The 26,405-nt window shown below is 31.8% G+C and overlaps 1 protein-coding gene across 1 annotated transcript; it reads right to left on the bottom strand.

Annotated features, from left to right (window-relative positions):
- Window positions 1-648: 648 nt before the first annotated feature.
- Window positions 649-15,670, bottom strand: LOTGIDRAFT_136300 (hypothetical protein; the record flags this gene model as incomplete). The annotated part of the gene is made up of 20 exons (XM_009046717.1): window positions 649-752; window positions 1,293-1,377; window positions 2,314-2,473; window positions 2,970-3,043; window positions 3,711-3,780; window positions 4,219-4,347; window positions 4,834-5,010; window positions 5,622-5,792; window positions 7,302-7,394; window positions 8,214-8,313; window positions 8,959-9,071; window positions 9,631-9,747; window positions 10,078-10,151; window positions 12,916-13,028; window positions 13,412-13,472; window positions 13,648-13,764; window positions 14,090-14,177; window positions 14,819-14,897; window positions 15,227-15,300; window positions 15,621-15,670. Coding segments are annotated over 20 exons (2,049 nt in total), but the record flags the coding sequence as incomplete, so codon positions are not given.
- Window positions 15,671-26,405: the final 10,735 nt, after the last annotated feature.

Here is a 26,405-nt window from a genome sequence, read left to right on the forward strand (position 1 = left end):
ATAAAGAGATTAAAATGAATTATAAAAAATAAAATAATTACGTAGATTGATTTCTCAAAAATATTTTATCACAAAATCTTGGACATTTCAAATCAGCAGAACGAGAACAAACAAATTATGTTCAATATTTGATTCCCAAAGGAAAAGGCCATAAAAAAATTATTCTTTGTTTCTTAGGCATGATAAATTTTAAAGAATTCCAACAAGAGGTGAATTTTTTTTGAATTCTACAAAGTCACCAATCTAAATCCCAATCATGTATGTGTTAACACTTTACATAAAACCTGTATCAATGTTAGCTGCCTTATTGAGTTTTTTTCTTGCAATGTACAACAAAAACTAAACATATGAGTTAGTCTGGGCAATCTAGTCTAATAAATAAACATCTTGAAATGATCAAGACTATGCCTACCAGTATATACCAAATAAGGAAAGCTGTAAGCTTTATCCAATCATATACATATCAACTTGCTAACGAGTTAATTTAAGAGTGCTATAATTAAACATTTGTCCAGTGGAAACTCCTTAAAATTTCATGGCAGCTACTTTTATTATTTATATTGTCAAAGTTCAAAGGAAAAAATATTATAGCTATGCTTAAGAAACAAAGACAGTCTTTGATATGGCCTTATATTGTTATTACATATTCTAGCTCTTGGGTACTTTGTTTTTCTTTCCTACAATTCCCATCAAATCTTTACTCATATAATACGGTTTTTCTGTTGAACCATCATTTCTCTCTAGATCTTCCACTGTAATAAAAAATATTACATATTTCTTTAACCCTTTGAATACTGGGTGTGTACTTAAAGCACATGACTGTTATATTAAGTGACTTCAATTGTTAACAGTTACCAAATTACTGATCTGTTAACTGTTAATGATCCACAAGAATGATTGACAGGTGAATATTGACCAATCGTCTTAAAATCAGCCGCCATGTTTTACCCAGAAACGATAAAGAAATTGATTTTTTAATGACCTGTGTCTATCTGACAAAATAGTTTTGATGAGTGGGGTACTTGCAAAGCAGACGAAAGATATCCAGACGGAAGGAGCTCGTTTTGTGTGGTTGTTTCTGGTGATTAACAACTGTATCTGAGTGGGCGGAGCATAAGCTGTTCTCGTGAATCACAAAAAGAAAAGCAAAAGAGATCCTCTATTCTTATATCTCACTGGACACTAATTATAAGAATACTTGGAACATAAGCAACACATTTTAGGGTAAAAAAATGCGCAATTTACTCACAAATATACAGTAAGTAAATTGTGAGTAAAATAGGTTTACTTACAGAAACATAAGAATAATGTATCTACAGCCATATTGTAAACACTGAAGAAACAAGAAGCTATCACATAGGTTCCCAGTACCACTATCTATTCAATATAAAATATTAATTATTGGCATTTTGGTTAATAAACCAAAAATGATTGAAACAATTTAGAGGGTGGTTAATATGAGAGTAAAATTACCAAAAAAGCATTGGCCACAGGTCTCTGTTATGCTCTGCCCTTCGCTGCATGACCAAAGATTCATTTTCATTGAAACTTCTCCAAGCGATGATTGCTAAGCAGTTCCACCACTTAAGACCACGACAAATGCATTTTGACCCTTATTCTAGATGAGAATTGATTGACCTCAATCATATATTTCAATTTTGAAAAAAAAATTAAAGTAGGTTTACTTACTATTATTGGTATAAAATAGAAGTTTAAGGTAGGTTTATATTTGTTTACTTACTATTATTGGTATAAAATAGAAGTTTAAAGTAGGTTTATATTGGTTTACTTACTATTATTGGTATAAAATAGAAGTTTAAGGTAGGTTTATATTTGTTTACTTACTATTATTGGTATAAAATAGAAGTTTAAGGTAGGTTTATATTTGTTTACTTACTATTATTGGTATGAAATAGAAGTTTAAGGTAGGTTTATATTTGTTTACTTACTATTATTGGTATAAAATAGAAGTTTAAAGTAGGTTTATATTTGTTTACTTACTATTATTGGTATAAAATAGAAGTTTAAAGTAGGTTTATATTGGTTTACTTACTATTATTGGTATAAAATAGAAGTTTAAGGTAGGTTCATATTTGTTTACTTACTATTATTGGTATAAAATAGAAGTTTAAGGTAGGTTTATATTTGTTTACTTACTATTATTGGTATAAAATAGAAGTTTAAGGTAGGTTTATATTTGTTTACTTACTATTATTGGTATGAAATAGAAGTTTAAGGTAGGTTTATATTTGTTTACTTACTATTATTGGTATAAAATAGAAGTTTAAAGTAGGCTTATATTTGTTTACTTACTATTATTGGTATAAAATAGAAGTTTAAAGTAGGTTTATATTGGTTTAAGAACTCGATTCTACCATCAAAGAAAAAGAATGCACCAGTGCCAGTTAAGGCCACAACAACCATTTTACAGATAAACAATAGGAAATCTGTCACTTGATCAATAACTACCACCCTGCAATCAAAAATAACATCATCAGCCTTGTGGACTCCCTTAATTTCAGAAATGCAGGTAGAAGGAGCTTACATGGCAAGCAGCTAGAAATATGAATGTGACAATAAAACCAAGGTGTTGAGTGATACAGGGTTTTTATGCAAAATATATCTTCATTACACACTTCATGGCATTACCCATATTTGTTCCTAGCTTGAGCAGAAAAGCACTGTGCGATAAAGGCTGTTCACGCAAAGGATATCTTTCGAAAAAGTATGGGCTGATGTTGCTACCCTCACAAAATTTCCCTTATGACACACTGCAAGCAAGCTGGAAGAAAAGACGGACATTTAACTCCATCTTATTCAGTTATTCATTTGGATGTATATTAAAATTTCCTGCAGAATGGTAAAAAGATATCTTGCTGAGGAAAAACAAAACCTTCCACTTAAGGACAGGGATAACAATTCATGCTCAAATCTAACAATAATGACACTATAATCAGTCTATTTCTTACCTTACTACATTTCTCAATATCAACATAAAGGCATTTTTAGCAGAAATACAGAAATTTTTTCCATAGACTGCACACTGAAATAAACAAAACATAACATAGATACATTATTAGGGTTCTTCGGGAGGTATTGGTCCTATAGGTCTATAGTAAACACAATCATGTCTTTCGCGTGTTTTCTACATGACACAGGACAAGTTTCTAAATAGGAAGGGACATAACTCTAGTTATGATATGGCATGTTCCAACTATCTGGAAATTCTTTAAACTGCACGATTTTATCAGAAAAGGAAATGTGCAGATAAACAAGGCTCCACTGTATTCGTAAATTTACATCTTTCTGCAGAGCCTAGTCCTTGTTGTTGGACTGAAACAATTATCATATTCAATGCACATTCTTACAGCTATATCCTCATTGTATTTTAAACTATATTAATATCTATCACATGATGGGACTGTGATTTACTTTATCCAAATAGCTGCATATGAAGTGGTGAACCACTAAAAACAACATATTCCATACAAGTGTGGCCAATAAATATTCAGAACCTAACCCACTTTTTTCTCCATACAGTATTGGCTAAATTTTCTATAAAGTGAAAATTTATTTTGTTAAGAATTTCTCAATCATGTGACTTTGCACTGACAGCTAGCGTTAGGTTCTAAGTAGGCTTTGATCCTGTAGCCAAATTCTTAACCATTAAAATTATAATATATAAGTATTACATAAAATATCATTCTTACCATAATGTATGCATTCTTATTGAGAAATTTCAGGAATTTTTCCAGACACCAGAAAAAGCATTTGAGACATCTACAAATACATATTAAAAATATAGCTAAAGAATTATAAATGCAATCAAATAGAAATAGAAAAATATAGACCTGTTATACTATACATTTACAATAGTTTTACATGAACAGCTTGAAAATATCAAATTCATCATCAAATGGCTACATTGCTGTGTAATAAATGTATTGGGCACTATATTAATAATGGAAAGCTCTCTTTTTGTTGAAAGGTACTATAGAACCGTCATTCATTCTGGTTTAAGAAGAATTTGCACACAATGGTTTCAATAATTTTGAAAAGTTTTCTTAATATACTTCCCATCCACAAAAATTCTCTGAAAACAAATGAACTTTGGTGCCCCACCCCCTCTAAAAAAAACCCAGATAAATTTCAGAATATACATAATACATATATAATACGTAATACAAGAAATATAATTCACTTAGAGCCTCTACTTACTTCATTAAAAATTTTGCCACAGGATTTTCTGAACCTTTCAATTTGTGGTCTAAATACTCTAGAAACACTCGGATCAACTGTACTATAGCTATTAACAGTGAACCAAATGCCAGAGTTCCAAGATGGTATCTGAAAATAACAAATTTAAATGATAACTTCACATAAATAAAATACAGTCTTACATCCTATGTTATTAGGATAATGCAGTGTGCAATGAGGGAAATTTGACCTCTTTTGAATTTTTAACTGTCAGTGTCAAAGTATCAAGAAGACACGCTATTCTCTAAGATCTTTCATTATTGCAGATAATGTTATGAACTAATTTCAGTCAATTTTAACTTTCCATATCTTCTCCAAATAGATTTAGCTAAAAATATCCAAATATGAAAATGTGGCCAGTGGATTGAAATATAGCTTCATGTCATTTGGTGACATAAACAAACATGGAGTCTAAATTAAGCTACAACAAGTGGATTTGAGTTTATTGCATTTCTAGGTCCACATACATTTCTTAAAACTGATAATTCACTATAAACACCATTTATCAAGTAATTTTCTTGATTTTACTCTAAAAATGCAGAAAGTCTTCTTTAAGTTTGTAAAGAAAGTTCCTACCTAATAGATCTCCAGAATGAGCTCAGTATAGGAAAAGCAGGGATATCTTTAGGTTTATTGAATGCCCAATAATAGGAGGCGAACGCTCCAGCTAAAGTCATCTGTCCTAATGCCACCACAAAATTAACCAACCAGAATAACATGAATAGATTGTAAATCTGTAGATAGATGGTATACCTGAAAAATATTGTGATGGCTGTGATTATTTCGGTAGAATAACACTAGTATGTATTGGGTATTGACAATCATGTCATAATACAATAGGTATCATGATTTAAGGGCAACTACACGTATTGCGCTATGGGTAAATATAAAAAGTGATATATTCTGAATCTTCGAAATTCATACTGGCCAGACAAAACCAATGTTGATGCCCAAAGTTTTGCCAAATTTGGCTTTTGTCGCGATGAAAATTCTCAAAAATGAGCAAGCCAAACCGAAACAAAAAGTGAAAGTGAAATTTGATGTCTGACTATATATGTCATTGTACAAAATTTTCCTCCAATAAACTTTAATCTAACAGCACTATCTTAACCTTTTATACTGATTGCTTTTTTTATAGACATTCATAAAGTATACTATTCAATATACATGGATGCCACAATGTCAGAGTACTGAACAATTAAAAATCTACAGAAAAAATCATGGTACTTACTCTCCAGAGCCATATTTCAAATATCCACAAATCTGACCAGCAGTATTATTTGTCTATAATCAAAAAAGAAGAAAATTTGTAGGTAGTTATATCACAAATATTTACTAGTTAAGGAATATAGTTAAATTAATACCGGTATATAAGAGAAACTTGAATATATTGAGAGAATATAGAATATATAGAGACAAGAAAGAAACTTACAGAATTATCACAGGGTAACTGTTGTGAGAAACTTACAGAATTATCACAGGGTAACTGTTGTGAGAAACTTACAGAATTATCACAGGGTAACTGTTGTGAGAAACTTACAGAATTATCACAGGGTAACTGTTGTGAGAAACTTACAGAATTATCACAGGGTAACTGTTGTGAGATACTTACAGAATTATCACAGGGTAACTGTTGTGAGAAACTTACAGAATTATCACAGGGTAACTGTTGTGAGAAACTTACAGAATTATCACAGGGTAATTGTTGAGAAAAACTTACAGAATTATCACAGGGTAACTGTCGTGAGAAACTTATAGAATTATCACAGGGTAACTGTTGTGAGAAACTTACAGAATTATCACAGGGTAATTGTTGAGAGAAACTTACAGAATTATCACAGGGTAACTCTCGTGAGAAACTTATAGCATTATCACAGGGTAACTGTCCTGAGAAACTTACAGAATTATCACAGGGTAACTGTCATGAGAAACTTACAGAATTATCACAGGGTAACTCTCGTGAGAAACTTATATAATTATCACAGGGTATCTGTCTTGAGAAACTTATAGAATTATCACAGGGTAACTGTCGTGAGAAACTTATAGAATTATCACAGGGTAACTGTCGTGGGAAACTTACAGAATTATCACAGGGTAACTCTAGTGAGAAACTTATATAATTATCACAGGGTAACTGTCTTGAGAAACTTATAGAATTATCACAGGGTAATTGTTGAGAGAAACTTACAGAATTATCACAGGGTAACTGTCGTGAGAAACTTATAGAATTATCACAGGGTAATTGTTGAAAGAAACTTACAGAATTATCACAGGGTAACTGTCGTGAGAAACTTACAGAATTATCACAGGGTAATTGTTGAAAGAAACTTACAGAATTATCACAGGGTAATTGTTATAAAAGAAATTTACAAAATTATCACAGGGTAATTTTTGAAAAAGAATCTTACAGAATTATCACAGGGTAATTGTTGAAAGAGATTTTCTGATTGTTCCTTCACAGCTTCTTGGTTTGTTGAACCATTACCATATGTGATATTATTTTCACTTAAATTCTGACCGCGACCAATTGACTGTAGGTAGCTATACACAGATTAAGGAATAATTTTTCCATCCTCACTGACCCCTGTTCCAACTTGTTTTATTGAGTGTTTAGTTGATTATACAAATCGAGCTTCCATGTTCTTAAAATCTCGTTAAACTTAAATCATGTTTCAAATTTATCTTAAAATGGCTGCGTCAGGGTAAAAGCTAAAAACTTTCAGCATAACTTATGAAAGCCAAAATTAAAAGGACATGACATAAAAATTCTGTTAAATGCCTTAATTCACCAGTTTTATGGATTGATTTGGGTCTTGAATATATGTAACTAATCTTCAAAGATACTAGAACTGCACAAAAATGGCATACCGGGTAATCCCTTCAAATATACTTCAAATTAATAATGAATTTCACTTTTTATTTATCGTTGTCTTTTCTATATATTCCGGAGTGATTCAAACCTTGCTTTAGGAACCTGATCTTAAAAACCATATTTTGAGATTTTGCCACTTTTGTTTCATGGATGTTATCATTTTAAAGGATACACAGCCACAACAGCCCACAGAGCAACTACACCTAGTTGAAGTACAAATGGAAACAGTGGCCATACTAATGTAAATATCATAGTCCCCACAGCTCTAGAAAACATAAACAAATCAATTTATCAGCAAAGGGTTGAACCATCGGGCATAAAACAAAAAGTTGTTGTGGGTACAGCCATGCTAACATCAGTTAAAAGAAGCCTTCTATCTATACTTCCAAGATGACTAATATTCCAATTTCCTCTTTTGAGAGTTAAAGGGATTGTAAAGAGTTTTCAAAATTTTTTTATGTGTGTATCGGGGACACTCATAGCATCAATTTGCACCATTTCAATGTTCATTCTGACGTCTGTGGTTCCTGCTATTCCACCAAAACTAAGTGTCACTAATTGCAAAGGACTTGGCAATTAGTGATGTCATCAAACACTTAGTTTTAGTGGAATTGCAGGATCCACAGACGTTTGATTGAAAATCGGAAGGTTTCAAATTGATGCCATCCCTTTAAAACATCTCATTTTTAACTCAATTCCAAAAAGGGGCATAACTCCTATTCTCAATTTTGTGTGTTAGACGTTTTTGTCTTCAAAAGTGACACTGAAATTAGTGAAATGTGGATATAAATGTATTTTTAGCAACACAATGATGTTCATGTAGCAATGGTACCATTGAATTTCCGTCTGTTATGTATTGCTTCACAATATGCTTCTGAGCATAAATGAACAGAGTTTGGTGTCCATGAAATGAAATGATTTCACAATATCAAAAGTTCCCTCACACCATAGTGATGACCAGTTGCCCATGGATACGAATGAGTTTCATCCGAAACTTATGGCCACTGTTCATTATTTGCAACAATAGAAACTGGTGGTCACTATGGTGAGAGGACGCCTTTACATGATGTACCTTGTCACTTACCTACTGCCTTCTTTGATTAAAGATATAGCAATTCTTATTCTCGAACATAAAAACAAGAGAATCAAGAAAACTATTACAAATATTATTGCCGCTGTTATACCTGAAATATATATTAAAATTTTTAAATAATAAGGTCTGGATTTATCAACAGTGCATGAGTCAGATAAGATTTAACCCTTGATCAATGATCAACAATGATCTCAGTCTTTCAAAGTTTCGGTATGCCTTGTATGGGGGAGGGGGCAAACATTTTCCCCTTGGCCTTACCTATGGTCATGAAAACAAATCTACCTACAAAATTTCCTTAATACATGTATTCTAATTAATAGAAAATATCAGATAACTCTGATGACCATTGTAGTAGTGGCGGCTTTCGGGCACAAAGCAGACCATGCTCACTCTCTTCAAAACACCTGATGGTACTTCTCTTTGGAGAAGTCCACTACTATACCATCTTTACTTCCGATTTTGCCATTCTTTGGACCAGATTTTTGATTGACGGAATTGACTTGCTTTTAAGGATTATTATTCTAGTTTCTGATTGGTTGGTCTATTGATTTGACAGTATTTTACAGATTTTATATCGATGAAACAATGGTTGGGTTGTAATTTTGGTCATTTTAACAAATTTTTCATTTTACATAACTTAATGAAAATTAGCAACAATCCTAAGGTCACATTCAAAATTCCTGGCATTGTTCTGCAAGCAGACTGTTTATATCTAATCTATTCTAATAATACTCACCAACTCCCAGGAACAATTTAGCTTTAGAAAATGTCAGATTTACCACGGCCAGGGTGAAAGAGAAAGCTTCATCATTATCTTTATAGATAAGATAGTTATAGAAACAAACAGCACTACCTGTAGATAAAAACATTAGAATATTAGGCACCAAGATATACATTTATTCTTCAACACTGTCCAATCTATAACATATTTCTATTTTGTTTCATTTTGGCGAATAAACCTTTTATTTACAGTATGTCATGTAGTTTCTAAACCAGCCAATCAACACACTTCTACATAGTCATTATTCAGGTTTGTTTTGTAAATAGGATCTCATACAAATTATATGAGAATAGTATAAAGGTTGTTTTGATTGGTAAATATTACCGCTTCCTACAAAGCTATTTATTTACTATAAGATGTAGGTTTCTGTGATGATGATTGCTAGAAGATGAAAATCTTTGATGCTGTAAGCTTAAGTTGAGAAAATTGTTGATGACCAAATGGAAATTTTTCTAATTATTACTAAGAGTTTCCATACAACAGTCAGACATTGTTATATTACATATTGGCTTTTTGACTGGAACATCAAGACTAAGGCACTTCAGAATGAGTTAGCTTTAAGAGAGTCCACAAGACTGATGTTATTTTCATTAAATTACACAAGTATCAATACAATCAAATATAAACATACCACCGGCAAAAAGAGCAACAAATGCCAAGATAGTGAACCATACCATTATACCAGCAATCCATCTCATAACAACAATCCAGATAAAACAAATTATCATACCCAAAAATAATCCACTGAAAATATCAAATACATATACTGTATAATTGTTAATATATTGCACATGTCAAGTGTACATACACACCCCTTCATACCCAAAATTAGCACAAAAGCCTCAGTTATTGTTCCCACTCAACAAATCTACCATCACCAGAAGGTAAAACTACCAACCTTAAGGCATTTTTCCATCTTTGCCAGCATCCAATTCAAATTCAATGCAGCATTATGTACAACTTTTACAATACAGAATATTTGATTGGATGAGTTATGTACTGAACTGAACATAACTTTCTAAAGAATGTCTTCAGATTTATGGTGAAAGAAAGTATCTAATCTATACAACTTACATGAGTATCATCCACCATGTTGAAGTGAGATCAGCTATAGCCTTTTCAGCATATTCCTTAGCTGCTAAAAACTGCTCAAAAACACTGAAAATTTTGAAAGGAATAATAATTATGCCATTTGTGAAATCATCATTATTATTTTATGACTCCATGAAAATACTATGATAACAGGAATTTATGGCCTTGTGGATATACTTAATCATATTAAACTATATTGTTTCTAAAATTCATTGTCATTTCTAAATTCAGTGAAATCTTTTCATTTTTTTTTTTGAATTTTGAATTTATTTCTTGATATGGTTGATGAATGATGAATTGATCATAATAAATGATATGAATTATAATGTTGATGAATAAATGATAATATTGATGAATGAATGATGCTGGATGATACAATAATAAATTAATGAAACTGAATGATGTAAAGATGATTAGAAAGTTGAATTGATTGATGATGAATTGATTGATGAAGAATTGTTTCATGAAGGATAATGAAAAGATGAATAAATGATATGAATGATAATGTTGATGAATGAATGATACTGGATCATACAAGAATAAATGAATGATTAATGATGATTGATAGTAAATTAAGGAAGCTGAATGATGAATAAAGATGGTGAGAATGTTGAATTGATTGATTATGATGATGAATGGATTGATGATGAATTGATTGATGATGAATTGTTTGATGATGGATGATGAAATGATAAACAAATGATCATTGATGATGGATAAATGATGCTGAATGATAATGATTTATAATAATCTATTAACAAGATTTATGGCATATAATGCTACTCCTGAATAATTACAGTATAAGTTGTATACCACATTTTAAATGATTAATAGTAATACATGATGATGAATGATGGATAACACTGTTTAAGTAAATGATGCCTATACTATCATCATATACCTCTATAACAGCATTATACAGAAAAAACAGCTCTGAAAAAAATATTAGAGAATGCAGAGAATTCAAGAGGTAAACTATATTTGGTTGAATATATACAGCGTCTACATTTCATGTAGAGTATTAACTCATGTTGCATTTAATCCTGGCTTTAACCCTTTGAACACTGAATGTAAATGAAATGAAATGTCATCTATCCTGTACTCCTATTAATATAAATCATAAAGTGTATGGTTTAATGTCAAGGCTTGTTAATCAGCGGCATAGCTAGGATTTCAATGACAGAAAGCCATCCGAGTGCACTGGCGTCCATTAGAGATCACTAGTAAGAGGGGCCTCTTGTTGGATAAGTTCCTAATGTGGGTATCTGGAGAATGCATGTATTGCGATTTTGGAAGTGAAAGTATATTTTTATGGCCTAAAAGGGGAGGGGACATTACAAAACTTAACGCCTTAATGCGCCATTGTTGGAAATAGCCATGCGCAGGTATACATAACTTATTCATATGGCGGCTTCTAGTGTTAAAAGGGTTGAATTCAATTTGCTCATGAGAGTACACTTTCAAGTTCCAAAGTAAACATATATATATATATTGCATGCTTTAAATACCAAGGAAAAAGAGGAAAAAGATTCATTAATTTCATGCAAATCAGCAACTTCCTGAAACCTTGAACAAAATAAAATATTCACTTTCAGGCCACATACCTCAACTGGAAACTTAAAAAAATAATACATGCATCAAACTATGCCTTTCTCCTTATAATGTCATGCCTATGCCGTTTCCTTCGTGCATGTAAATGATAATTGATAGAAATATAATTGTAGTATGTATGTAGGAGGCCTACTGTTGTGTTTTCTGTAATTCTGCATCAGTAAAGTTCATAGAATCTGTGACACTGTAAATGTTAATATGATACACATAATAAATGATGACTTATGAATATATACTTTATCTTATCAATTTCATGATGTTATGATTTTTATGGTTTAAACATTAATTAAGCAAAATTCTGTTTCACGAAAAAATGAATTTGAAAAAATGTTAATAAAATATTATTTCTTTTCTTTTTCCATAACTGTGTTTCTACTGAGACAAAAAGCCGACTTTAAGATAGCTTTCGTGTGTTTCCACTGGGCAAATTGCCGAACCGAAACCATCTCTTTTTGCGTACAGCAATTTATTGGAGGCAAATTGAAAGCTTGCTTGAAGCCGGCCTTCACTTTACTCAGTGGAAACGCAAAAATCCAGCTTTATCTCCTTCGGCAATAAGGGATGTACTGGTCTTTTTGTTCTATTGCATTTCTTACTAGTCTAAACGGTAGTCTTGTACATCAAGAGTTGTAAAAGTTTTGGTGTTCGGCAATAAAGAGTTTAGAGCCTAGAGCTAGCTTTGCTTTAAAATTCTCAGTGAAAAAACGGTTTATATAGAGGATGTTAAAAGAGCGCTTATGTAATATGAAATTTATGAAATGACTTGCCAGATTTAATATAACCCCAGACTTGACAAGGTAAATATTTAATCTTTTAGTTAGTTTTGTCATGTTAGCTTATAAAAGTATGCTGCACGCAAGCGCTATGGTATAAACATAAATATCTAGCTAGCCCAGCTATTCGGGCTGAACCACTTTCCATATAAATTACCGGTACCGGTACTGTAAATCAGTAGAAATTGACTAGAGTGATGTCAAACACAAGATACCAGTCAAACCATCTTGCTTATCCAGGCTGGAACGCCACATATAACCAGGCCCTAAATCTACATTATCTAAATCATTATAAGCAAGCGTTAGTCAAATTTACTGCAAAAATATCTTGATTACATAAGTTTCTTATTTTGATTTTCTTAATCTATTTTCTTGCTTTTTATCAAGAATAGATAAAGTACAAAATACATGACACTTACGCAATGGCTGACTTGACGTCTGAAGCAGTGACATTATTGTTCTCAGCATCTCTCAATGTTTCGTTACCAATTTCAACAGCACCATCCACTATATTTATTAATTCATCTATTGGTAAACAACGATTGATGACTGAAATATAAATATGATATTATTATGTGTATTATTTATAATTTAGACATTGACTTGCATGAGGTTATAGTTCAAATATCAAAATTCTTTTCCATAGAATTAAAACATAGTAATTTTCCCCATTGTATAGGCTACAATACTTAATGGGATTGAAAAGAGGTTTTCAAAACTGCCATGTTTTAAGACATCATTGGAACTACATACTGCTAACTGAAGATATTGGAATGATGCTAATTGATAGTGTCCCCAACACACATACGTTTTTTAGACCTCTTTACAATCATTTATAAGATAAAGAGAGACTATAGAATGAGATTAGATCACCTGTAATTTACAAAGCATGAATTATAGAAACAGAAACAAAAAATTTGACTAAAACCTACCTGAAGTACTTTTGAGATAATATGCTGCACATTCTTCATCTCCTACTAGTGTATTAACATCCTGTAAATAAAATTCATAAATTTCTCTCTAGTTTAAAATATCAGAAATATTATAGACTGAAAGCATGAAATTGAATACTTGGGAATACCAATTAGCAACTCAGGGGTAACCATTGTATGTACAGATTAGTTTATCTTTCTTATTACCTATGATATTCTGTATATAATTATTATACTAATCTTACCTTGGTTGCTTTATTTGCATTGTATGTACAGATTAGTTTATCTTTCTTATTATCTATGGCATTCTGCAGGTAAACATAATTATCTTTCGGACATTCTGCGAGGCAAACCTAAAATATAAAATACATTTTCATAGCTTTTAAAATTATACTTCAAATGCTGCAGACGGTCGCTTTCCAATATATCAATAATATCGTGCAGATCATGCAATTGAAAGGAAAAAAGTCTGACTGGATGATGACGCTCTGTCTTGCAGACGATAAAACAATCAACAGCAAATAACAAACTGGTTTGATGTTATAAATCCTTGCGACAATAAGATTATCTTGTCATGGAACCGAGGGCACACGTGAGATTTTACTAAAGATTCGAGTCCCGCATCCCAATTTGTTTGCCACATTGAAAGAAGTGATCAGTAAATAATAAATAATTTACCTGAGGTGTAGGACAACCATTAACAAATACTCCTGGTCCCATTCGACCACATTTTACCAAATCAAAGAAAAAAAGGTGATCTTTTCCTCTGAAAATAGTAAATTTTACTTTAATATAGTGAAAACTGTTTTTTCTGTATCACGATTCAAGGCAATAAATATTCACGCTGTTTGTTTTTTGTACGTTCCTATTTGTCATGAGTATGTTAAGAAACTTTGAAAAGTATGCTTACTCTTCTAGACACCTGATACCACTTTTCATTATGAAATAATAATGATAATGATATACTTCCTCAAGTGAAAAGTTCATTTGCTGCAACTAATGTTTCACCAATATGTAGTTTGGATTTCGGGTTTTTGTTTTGTGATTCGGATCGTTAGTACTTGGTTTATTTATTCACAAAGTAGCCAATCAGCAAAATATATTAAAAATCATAAAGGTGCAAATAGATGAGGTACAGAATTTGTTTCTAGATTTTGCTCCAGGTTGCTACACCTGCCGACCATGATCTTACGAGATTGTTATTTAGATTGTGTTCTGCCAAATTTTGGTGCAGAAGCATTAAAAAGATGTCATTTTCAATACACTATGGTTAGATAATACAAGTCAATATAGCCTATATAAAGCTGATATAAAAATTCACTTCGATTAAATGGGCCAAATTTGATATACCATCTAACTTGCGTATTGAGATAAAAAATTAATGATAATGTATTATCACTGGCTTACCTCATGTTACCATACCCACATAAATTACCTTCCGAATCTTGAGGATACAGTAATAATTTAGGATCTCCATAGGCAAAGGCTGTAATACAAAATATTAAAAGACAGCAGTTTAAACAAACTTTTTGAGCTCCCCCTCTTCCAACTCCCTAAAAAATAGTTTGCACCCCATTTCATATTCTAACAAATTTGAAAATACGATTTTTATACTTCTTGACTCTCCAATGAGTCAGTCTGCTCCCAATTTATACTTCCCTGTCTCAAGAGGATGGTGACATCACTGGTATTAATACATCAAAAAGTGGTTTATCTCGAGATTTTAGTCTATAGTTTTCCTTAATTTGAGCATTTAAATTTTCTACCGACGATTTACTTAAAATCCGACTTTCCCTTAAAGTAAAAAAAACTCACCAAAATATGCGACAACTGCTAATCCAAATATAAAGATTATAAATACTAAACAACATATAATATCTGTACACGATCTGAAATACAGAATACATTATAAAACACCACAATACAGTCAATTAAATATTGGTATATCAAGATGAATTTTTGTTGTTGTTATGTTAAAGGGACAGGGGTGCCATTTTGAGGTGTTGATTTTAGTCTTGAATATATGTAAATAGACTTCAGAGAACTAGAAATGTACGAAAATCACATAATTCTCAATTGAACTGAAATCAGTCTCTATTAGCTTTTGCCCCCAATGCAAATGTGGCCGCCCCTCTTGACACATTGGGCTGGTTACGGGCCTGTGTCCACATGAAAAAGGATATATAGACCAAAAACATAAATTGCTTACCTGTTTTTGATTGGTCCATTAAATGAAGGATCATATTTTACTGGTTTGCCTGAAATATATAAAAATTCAAATCATTAAGCAAGGTGTTTTTAAGTGCCAGTTGGAATGAGGCCCTAACCAACAAACATACAAGAGGGCATTACTTAGTATTATTAAATTTTATATGACAAAAAGAAACACTTGTGTGTGGTCGTAGAACCAGTCTACCAGGCTGGGTGTACAAATAGGTTGAGATCAGGTTGAGATTCTCCCAAAAAATTCTTGGAAAAGAAGCTTTGATTTGGTGCAATCTGACACATATTTTAGGGCAAAAACGTATAAAAATCATATTTTTGAATGAATTGAGGATACAAGGTATAAACTATTCATCTACCTAGCCAGCCTCCCTTTCCTGTATCCTTCGCCCCAGCTTTCCTGTACCATTAGGCCCCCCCACCCCCCTTTTGTCCTGTACCCTCTACTGGTGTCTCCACTGCTTGTTTGAATTATTTCTCGTCTTAGTAAGTTCGCTTTTTTGAACAAGAAAATAAAAAAAAAGACCCAGAAAGAAAAAAATATTTTTTTCCATGGTTTTCCCAACATGCAGTTCTCAAAAAAGCTCTACGAAAAATATTCATCAGATACTTTTGATTAATTACTGTATTAGAATATACAACGATTTTAATTTTAATGATTATTTTAATGACAAGTATAATATCAGCTTCTAAATAGTATAGATGGTCATAGAATATAACCCTGGTTTCTAACTTGGGAGTTCCCAAAGTCCTCTTGGACAGTTTTAACCAGTATTTTTGGTCCAAATGTGTAAAGGTGACAAAAATTAGGAACCAAGACTCTATAGTAGGACAATGTATATATCAGTTAAAGAATGTCCCAATGAAGTTTTCTAATTGGCCAGAATATGGTCCAAGTCACCAAATTGTACAGGGTATTATATGGTTTAGCTATATAATATTTGTTGTAAATACAGGATACTCTGCATAATCCGACATACACTCAGAGCGCAAAAAAATGTCGGTTTTGCAAGAGTGTCAGAGAGTGCTACCGTACATATGCTTTTTTTTTGGAATGCGGGACCAGAAGATGATGTCGGATTACGCAGAATGTCGGAATACTCAGATGTCAGATATCACAGAGCACACTGTATATATGGTGATCTTTATATGGTATATTTTGGGGTTTACTTCCATAGTTTTGGACTAACAAATCTGTCTAAGATCCTTTAATCATCATATGATGAAGTAGATCGTGACTTAGTTCTTACCCAAATCATGGGTGTATATATATAGACATCCTATAAGGGCTATAGATAGGTCATGACAAATAAAACAATACAATATCAAAGGGGTATATATATATATATATATAACTAGAAAACTGATACCTAACATGAGATCACTGTATTTATATAGGAAGAGTTGTCATGTTGAACTTTATTGAGAGTTGGGAAATACTTTAATAGTTAACTCAAGCTTAAAGAGACAGGTGTGCCATTTTGGGGGGTTGATTTTAGTGTTGAATATATGTAAATAGTCTTCAGAAGTACTAGAAATGTACGTAAATCACAAAATTCCTTCAAGAATACCTCATACTAGGAATTTTACTCACTATTTCTATATCTGTCTTTTTTACCTACCTACCCAATTCTACCTAAGTGTTTCCAAACGCAGGGGATCAGCTTTCTCCTCTATATTTGGCTCATTTTCATCATCACTAATTTCATATTTGTTACTCCCGGTATTACTATATGTATAATCGGTGTTAAAGTCATATATCAGGGGATGGTTTTTCTAATATCTGTCTAAACGATGTTCAAATGTTTTTATGTTCCTATCTGAAACATTATTGTCACGTAGGTTATTCCACACTTCTGTGAAGTCTGCTTCTGTTTTTAACTAGTTTGAGCGAATTCCCTCTTGTTGTTGAACTGGTGTTACATGTAAAAAGACCATCAGTTACCCTTCGATCGTATACTTCAGTAACTATTTTATATGTTTCTATCATATCGCCTCTGTGTCTTCTCAATTTTAATGTTGGTAATTTCAGTGTTTTTAGTCGATCTTCGTATGATATGTCTTTTAGGTTTGGTAACATTTTTGTAGCTCTACGTTGGACGTTTTCTATTACCTCAATATCCTTCTTACGGTAGGGGCTCCATACGCTGCTAGCATATTCCAAGTGTGGACGAGTTAATGCTTTAAAAAGTAGGCTGCAGTTTTTGTAATCTAGGTACTTAAAAGTTCTTCTTATAATTCCAACTATTTGGTTTGCTTTATTGACGTGAGTCTGTATGTGTTTATCAAATCACAGAATCTATAGTCACTCCTACATCTTTCTCGGATTCGACTGTTTGAAGGATAACTTCGGCCCAATCGTATGTTGACATTTTATATCGTCCATCTTGTCCGGAGGTTGGCTTTGATGATATTGGTAGAACCTTACACTTATCAGGGTGGAAACGCAGCAACCATTTTTCATTCCAATTGCGTATATATATCACAGAGTGTCTAAAATTGACAAGTCATCATTTTTACATTCAAACACAGATAATTCTGGACACACATGGATTTGAAAGCTCAAATTTTGACGGTCAGCTGTGAACACTATTACTGATTAGCTCAGCTAAAAAATTACAATCTGAGACTAAAGTATGATTGGTCAAAAAAATGACCTACCTGTCCCTTTAAGTACGATTTAGCTAAAATCATTCCCCTTTTCTAACGGCCTTATATTTCTAATTTTTTTTACCGTTTTTATTAAGTCATGGGTATCTTTAAAACATTAATTCTTAATATAAGTACATTTTGATCATAACATGAAAATATTTGCCAGTTACAAAATGTTAAATCTTTTTAAAAAAACAGCTTAAAATGATAATACACAATCTGATTAAAACTCATACCATCCATGATCTGACAAGATTCCTCTTTGAATAATGTTCTGTGCAATTTTGACCCAAAAACACTGTTAAAAAGTCATGTGAGTTAAGTATTTATTGAACAGAGTAGATGTTAGGCTGATATTAAATGATCCAGAACAATTTCATCAGATCATGGTTGGCAGAAACATAATATCCAGATCTGCATTTTGCTGAAAGCTTTAGAACTTCATATCATTTTATCATCAATCATAATTTTCCGTGGAAATGTTAGTAACTATTGTAACAATATGCACAGAATGTTATAGTTTAATTGTAAAGGAACTATAAGTCAAGATTCTAATTCTGTAAGAGATTCAGATAGCTAAATATGAACTTCACAGGTTAAGATAAAATCTAATAAACAATATTTGTAAAGTAAACTTAACATTTATAATTATTCTTTTTTCTAAATAGAGAACTTTATTTGAAGGTAAAGAGATTTTACATAAAGGTCACAAAAAACCACCATTGTGTTTTGAATTTCCTAATAACTGTTAAAGTTATTGCTCCTAAAATTCATTATCATATAAACTTTGAGAAATATGGCCTGGTCTTACCTGTTTTATTATCAGTAGTATTGTTTTCCAGTTCTATATCCTGATTAACAGGTCGTTTCTTTCCCATGTTTGAAAATAAACTGTCTACTATTCACAAACTTTCTAGTATTACCTGAGTGATTAATATTAAGAGTATTCAGTCATGCTAATCCACTCTAAAATCCATATCAGATTTCTATGAAAGACAAGATATACTGAACTATAGTTACTTAAAGGAACACTTTCTACTATCTTTATCATGGGGGTCAAAACTTACACCACACTGAATTTTGAAAGCACTGGCCTTGGCTTCATAACTTTTCTCACTCTGAAGAGGATTCGAACTCATGGAAATTAATTGATGTATATAGCATACATAAAATGATATTTAACCAACTTTAAGATTAATGGAAATCTAAATGTTTTCTTAATTTCCGCTAGCTTCACTTTTCAGAAGTGAAATCTAATATACTAGCGCAATGGAAGTTTACACTTATCATAAACAGCACATAGGCTAAATCATTGGCTCAAAGGAGCAAACACTACTTTCAAACTATTGGATCACAAACTATCAAAATCACAACTATCAAATAGGCTAAATCATTGGTTCAATGGAGTAAACACTGCTTTCAAACTATTGTATCACAATTATTAAAATCACAACTATCACAAAAATCACTGCATACAAACTATCAAAATCAAATAGGTTAAATCAAACACTGCCTACAAACTATGAAAATCATAAACATCATTAGTCCAACATAATAATATATTTAAGTAGTTTTTTTCACAAACCTTGGACAATGTCAAACCTGATCCATAATCCAAAATCAATGAAATGTTAAAAGAACATGACACCAATCCCTACCAATATCATTGATTTTCTTATCTTAAAAAACATAAACTATGATAAACATAATAATATATAGGCCTATATCAAAATCAATATTATAATAAATATATATAAAATACATACATGTATTATGATAAACAGTTATATCTTAAAGCTAGCCAAAGTTCAATTGAAGCATACAACTTAAAGATAGTATCTGTGGAATTTTCAACTTGCTTTCTAACTTAAGGTAATATTTGAAGGTTTGAATGAAATGAAATGAATGGAGTTTTATGTCTTACTTTTCTGCACCATTTGAGCCAATGAAGACGGGCAATTTGCCAGAACAGCAACATTCTTTTTCAATTTCCAACTGTCGAGGGATCTTTAACGTGCACAGCCTGTAGCACACGGGGCCTCGGTTTATTGTCCCATCCGAACGACTAGATGCTTTAAAATCTATGTCAGCCCTTCGTACCTGCATCACTGACAGAGGGAAACCAGGTTGAAAAATTCAAAGGCATCATCTCGACCTGTGCCTAGATTGAATCCTGAACCTTCAAATTAGCAAGCGTCTAACTCACTGAGCCCTTTGAAGGTTTGAAGAGATGAGATTGGGAAAAGTACAGAGCAACAAAGATACCTTCACAAGAGTAAGAAACTTGGCACATAAAGTATGGATACACAACTTCGCGATATGATACATGTATTGAGGCATGTCATATTGCGATACATAGATTCACAGATGTATTGTGCTAGCACTACATGTTTGATTTTGATAAGTTTATTTGCACCTGTTGACTTTGATAATGATAAAACAATAGCCCTGCTTATTAATGATTGAACATCTGTCACTGAATCATTTGACTATTGAAATACCATCAATTGATAACTGAATGTTTATATACAACATTAATGAAATTCAATGCATTTGTATTTGTAGTGAATTTATACCTGCTACAGTTTATGTTCAATTTCTATAGTTCAAGAAAAACTTGTTATATCATTTAAATTATTATAAAAACCATTTGACTAGCATCTGAATGGTTCCAGTAGAGGCTTCCTTATATACAAACACAAGAATGAGACTTGTAATATAATCTCCTTAAGTATTTCTAGAATTGCAGGAATCACATGCAGAAAGTTGGAATGGTGCAAATAGATGCTGAAATGTTCAGACTACATACAGACCAGGAACCTCTTTGGAATCCCTTTAAAATGGCAATATGTGCTGATTCACATTGTACATCTATATCATAATCAAGAAACAGAAACAAATGACAAATTTGTGATGAAAACAATGTGAAAATTAGACGATTACAATCAAAGTAAAGGGGCAGAACCATCATTTTTGGAGGTTGATTTGGTTCTTGAATATCGATAAATAGTCTTCAGAAATACTAGAAATGTACGAAAATTGCATAATTTCTTCAAAAATACCTCAAACTGAGAATTTCAGTTTCTATTTATATTTATATATATATATATGTCTATTCTGTATATGGCAGTCTCAAGAAAATATGAGTGATTTTTTAACTTTCAAACGTGGATAATTCCAGACACACATGAGTTTGAAGGCTCAAATTTGTTGGTGAGCTGTGAACACTATAACTTGTCTATAGAATTCTCATTTCTGAGGCTACGGTATGATTGATCAAATGATGGCTATCCTGTCCCTTGAAGTAAATCAAAGATAACTTCTTATAACAAAGACTCGTGTCCCTATAATGACCTATATATTTTATAATTTAAAACCCTTTTATATCACTTTATCAATGGGAGTTTTCATATACAAAAATCAGAAAAATAAAAACATAATAAACCAGGATGTATCTATCTAAATTAAGTCTGTATATTGGGTTTAATATTGACAATGAAATATTTCAAATAGTTTACTATACTGTATCCTTCACTCATGCATGTAACATATGTAATACACTTTCATATTACATGTATTACTGTTGTATAGTATATTTATGTGTATCAAAACCATCATGGCTTCTCTTTGCATAAATTTTTCATCAGACTTCATCATTTTTGGTTTCTGTAATTATAGAAATGCTTAACCAAAATGGCATCACTCTTGTAATTATGGACCTTGCGATATCTATGCCATAAAGCACTTACCAGTGACGTTTCAAGGAAAGATCAGGTGAGGAGGGTCAGGCAGGGGCCACCAAATTTTCCAAGGGGGCCACAGGCCCTTCTTTCACTATCTACACTGATGTCTTTCTGAAAATTGGAATGGTGCAAATCTATGCTATCAGTGTTCCTAATACACATACAATGATTAGAAAACCCCTTTTCCATTCCTTTAAAGTGTTTAATAGAGGGCATTCATTAAGGCTGTATTTATATATATATATATATATAATTTTGGACAATTACCAAGGCCTGCTGAACAACTTTATCAATGAATCTATATCACCTTTAAACATGATTTCTGTTTTTCACTAATACAATTTCTTTTTCAAGATTTTGTGATTAAATCAAAACTGAACCTCATGTTACAAGTGGAAGTATATCCCTGTTTTTTTTTATATATATTTTGAAATATCTATATAACTGTCAAAAAGCAATTCAAGACTAAACTTTACAATGCACAAAATTCAATGAATTTCTTTCTTTACAAGGTGAACGGCATGGCAAAAACAAGAATTATCTTGTATTAAAGCAGGATATAACTAATTTATAGCAGTGGACTCCCAAACAAGAGGTACCATCAGGTGTTTGAAAAAGTGTAAGCATGTTCTGCTTCAGGCGTGACTTCTTAACGATAGAAGATATTTGCCCCATATACAGTTATATTATAGATAAATTATGTTATCAACTAAGCCAAATAAGTTTGGGGGGATGTCCTGAACCTATTGGTAAAGTTGTGACTATTGTGACATATGGTTGCAGTTTCCCTTTAAAAAATTTCACAATGACTTTCTACTATTTCCATAATTCATCAAGCATAATTTTGTTTACCTGACATGAAAGTGGAAACAATCAATAGGCCTAGCTTTGTGTATCAAATATCTAGAGCATAAATTATAAGCCTTGTTAGCATGGTGAAAGCTAACCATAATGTACTTAAAACACTTGTTACAACCCAATTTCCCCCTGTCAGTGAAACAGATTGGTTATGAACAATTTTCTGCAAAAACCCACTAGCATACTAGGACCAACTTAACCTGTTCCAATTACCAAATCTATGCAAATTCACCATCCAAGTTTTCCCACAGAGTCAATTCAACTTTTGTAATTTCCCTTTATCAAGACATAACACATTTACTTAGCAATTTTCAAGAAATGGTTTACCAAAATATGCCTATAATATAAGGGAATATAAAGGAAATAAAAAATCACAGTCATACTAGTATATATCTGCCTATATATCAAGATGTGACGATTATTATATTGATATATATTAGTATTATAAGTTATAAATTATTAATGATATTTATATTATTAGTAATTGATGCTACATGCATCTCTATTTTTCATACATACATATAAACACACTACATCCATTGATCTCAAGTATAAACTTTATAAAAACTAGCAGGGATCTGGTCTGAAAGAGAGACATTTTGACAGTTGTTTCCTGGAGTAGAGTCAGAAAAAATAGGCCCTTTTTTGGGGGGATTTTCCAAATCTCTGATTTATAACATAATGTTGAATTACCCTTAAGATAAGATGAGTGTAAATTAGTATTGGGCATCATTGTTACTTTAATTTTGTCAATATCATGTGATCCTTGATCCTTGACCTTTGGCTGCACATGTAGTCTTAAATATCCAGCGAGGGATTAGTTTCTTTAAAAAAAACTTTGATGGAACCGGAGACGAGGAAATGCTGGTATGACTGAACTACAAATATATCCATCTTATCGAAAATATCTGTCTTTTCCAGATCTGATTTAAATAAATAGGTTTAAAACCCCTGCACCTTCAGAAGTGTGGTAAATCCCCATTAAACAGGGCCGTCTTTTTCTGTCCCTATAACAGCCAATATCTGTCAAAATATCTATCATTTATTAACTCAAAGAAAAATTGATTGACATCATAGTAACAAGCTATCTATAAAAATTGAAATAGGACAAGGTTTGAATAATAATTTGAAGTGTTATAAATATTAAGATAAGATAACAGTCTTTCCTGGTTACACCTTGATAACAACCAAATTCTAACCCCCTCAAATCCAATTCACCAATTTAGATAACTAATAAATAGTTTCAATACAATTTTTAAATTGATTTAGTTTCTATCTACTTGTTTTACTAACTTATACAAGACCCATTGCTAAGACAGCCCTCTTGAGCCTAGGTTCAAATTAACCTTTCAACTTAACCTAACACAGCGTCACAAAATGCCAGCACTGGAGAGGGTAGAAATTTGATTGGTTAAAGCAGACATCATCGAGTTAGGTCAAATCATTAATGGGCTGTCATTAGACCCTAACTGAAGTGGCAATATTAAAAGTAAAAGCTAATAAAAAACAGAACGAAAGTTTAGTCTAATTTAAATTTCACCTATCTGTGTCACTTTTCAGAAAAAAAATATTTGGACTCTAAATTTAATTAGATATTACAAAGATTACTTGACATCATTCATGTCAAGTTATATCTGCATGAGAGAATGGTCTGGACACTTACAGTTTGTCAAAATTTTAGATACTTCAGATGTTAGATTTCAATTCAAAAAAGTGATATGGTTTAAGAAATGAGTTGTATAAGCCGGTTCAGATCTAGGAAATACAGCCCTTTAAAGCATTGGACCAAACTAAAATAGTAGTAGAACTTTATATAGTAATACATTACACATAGTACTAATACCTTTACTAGTCATGTTCTGGTACTAATCATAGTACTGAAAGAATGGTAACCTGGAGCTAGTAACCTTATAATACAAACAATCATTCTATATATAAAAATATACATATAGTACTACATTAAAGCAGCTTTTCTCAGGATATTTCAGATCAAAATTTATCAAATTTCCTCAGAAAGATACACAAAAGACATTTGAATCTGTATTGGGAAAACTTTAGCTGAAGGCCATTGCCTTTTTTGCATCATCTTCACAATGTCAAGCTATCTTTCTTCTATCATGGAATTCAGCGATTTGATTGGATTGTACACTATTGAATACATCCAATCAGAGCCCTTGACACTGGACATTATGGCTCTTGGTTTACAGACTTTTAACAAGGGCTCTGATTGGCGCAATCCAATCAAATTGCTGCAAATACAAACTTACAAGATACAAGAAAGGTGACTACTGCAGTCAAGGTATTACACACAGTTCATAATAGAATCATTGCCTACTTTGCATACAAAGAACATGGTCATTTTTCCTATCTCTAACCATTTTGAGATTCTTTTCCTGTTTCAAGCAACATGGATATTTGAAGTAAATATTTATTATGTTGCCTCTTTAAGACACCTGTTAGTAATTCAGAAAGACAATGGTTTTACTAAACAGTTGGATATAGGTCAAACACAGAAACTAAACCAAACCAAGTCATCTTATTGAAATAGCTTATATCAAATGTTATATCAATAAATAAGGCTTTTAGCTTGGAATTAATTTATCTCTGGTTCTAAACATGTCATTGTTTAGATAAAGATGTCAATATTAAAGAAAAAAGAGGTGAAAACATTCATTAAAATCTAAATCAGTGCTTATCAAATCCAGTAAGATCATTCCTCACTGAACTCTGAGTTCTCCAAATCTATATAATATGAAAGATGATAAACATTGCTAATAGGACAGTGCAACCTTCCAAACACTTGATGCACTCTAATCTAATCTTACACAAAGAGCAATTACAAATGAAATACTGGTAAAAATCATAAAACACTGAACTATATGAAATATTTCACATGGTTAATACTTTACAACTGAAATACTGATAAAAATAAAAAAAACACTGAACTATATAAAATATCCCACATGGTTAATCCTTTACAACTGAAATACTTGTAAAAATCATAAAACACTGAACTATATAAAATATCCCACATGGTTAATACTTTACAACTGAAATACTGGTAAAAATCATAAAACACTGAACTATATAAAATATCCCACACGGTTAATACTTTACAACTGAAATACTTGTAAAAATCATAAAACACTGAACTATATAAAATATCCCACATGGTTAATACTTTACAAATGAATACTGGTAAAAATCATAAAACACTGAACTATATAAAATATCCCACATGGTTAATACTTTACAACTGAAATACTTGTAAAAATATGAAAACACTGAACTATATAAAATATCCCACATGGTTAATACTTTACAACTGAAATACTTGTAAAAATCATAAAACACTGAACTATATAAAATATCCCACATGGTTAATACTTTACAACTGAAATACTGGTAAAAATCATAAAACACTGAACTATATAAAATATTCCACATGGTTAATACTTTACAACTGAAATACTTGTAAAAATCATAAAACACTGAACTATATAAAATATCCCACATGG

The sequence above is a fragment of the Lottia gigantea genome (genome assembly GCF_000327385.1).
Source record: "Lottia gigantea unplaced genomic scaffold LOTGIsca_105, whole genome shotgun sequence".
NCBI lineage: Eukaryota > Metazoa > Mollusca > Gastropoda > Lottiidae > Lottia > Lottia gigantea.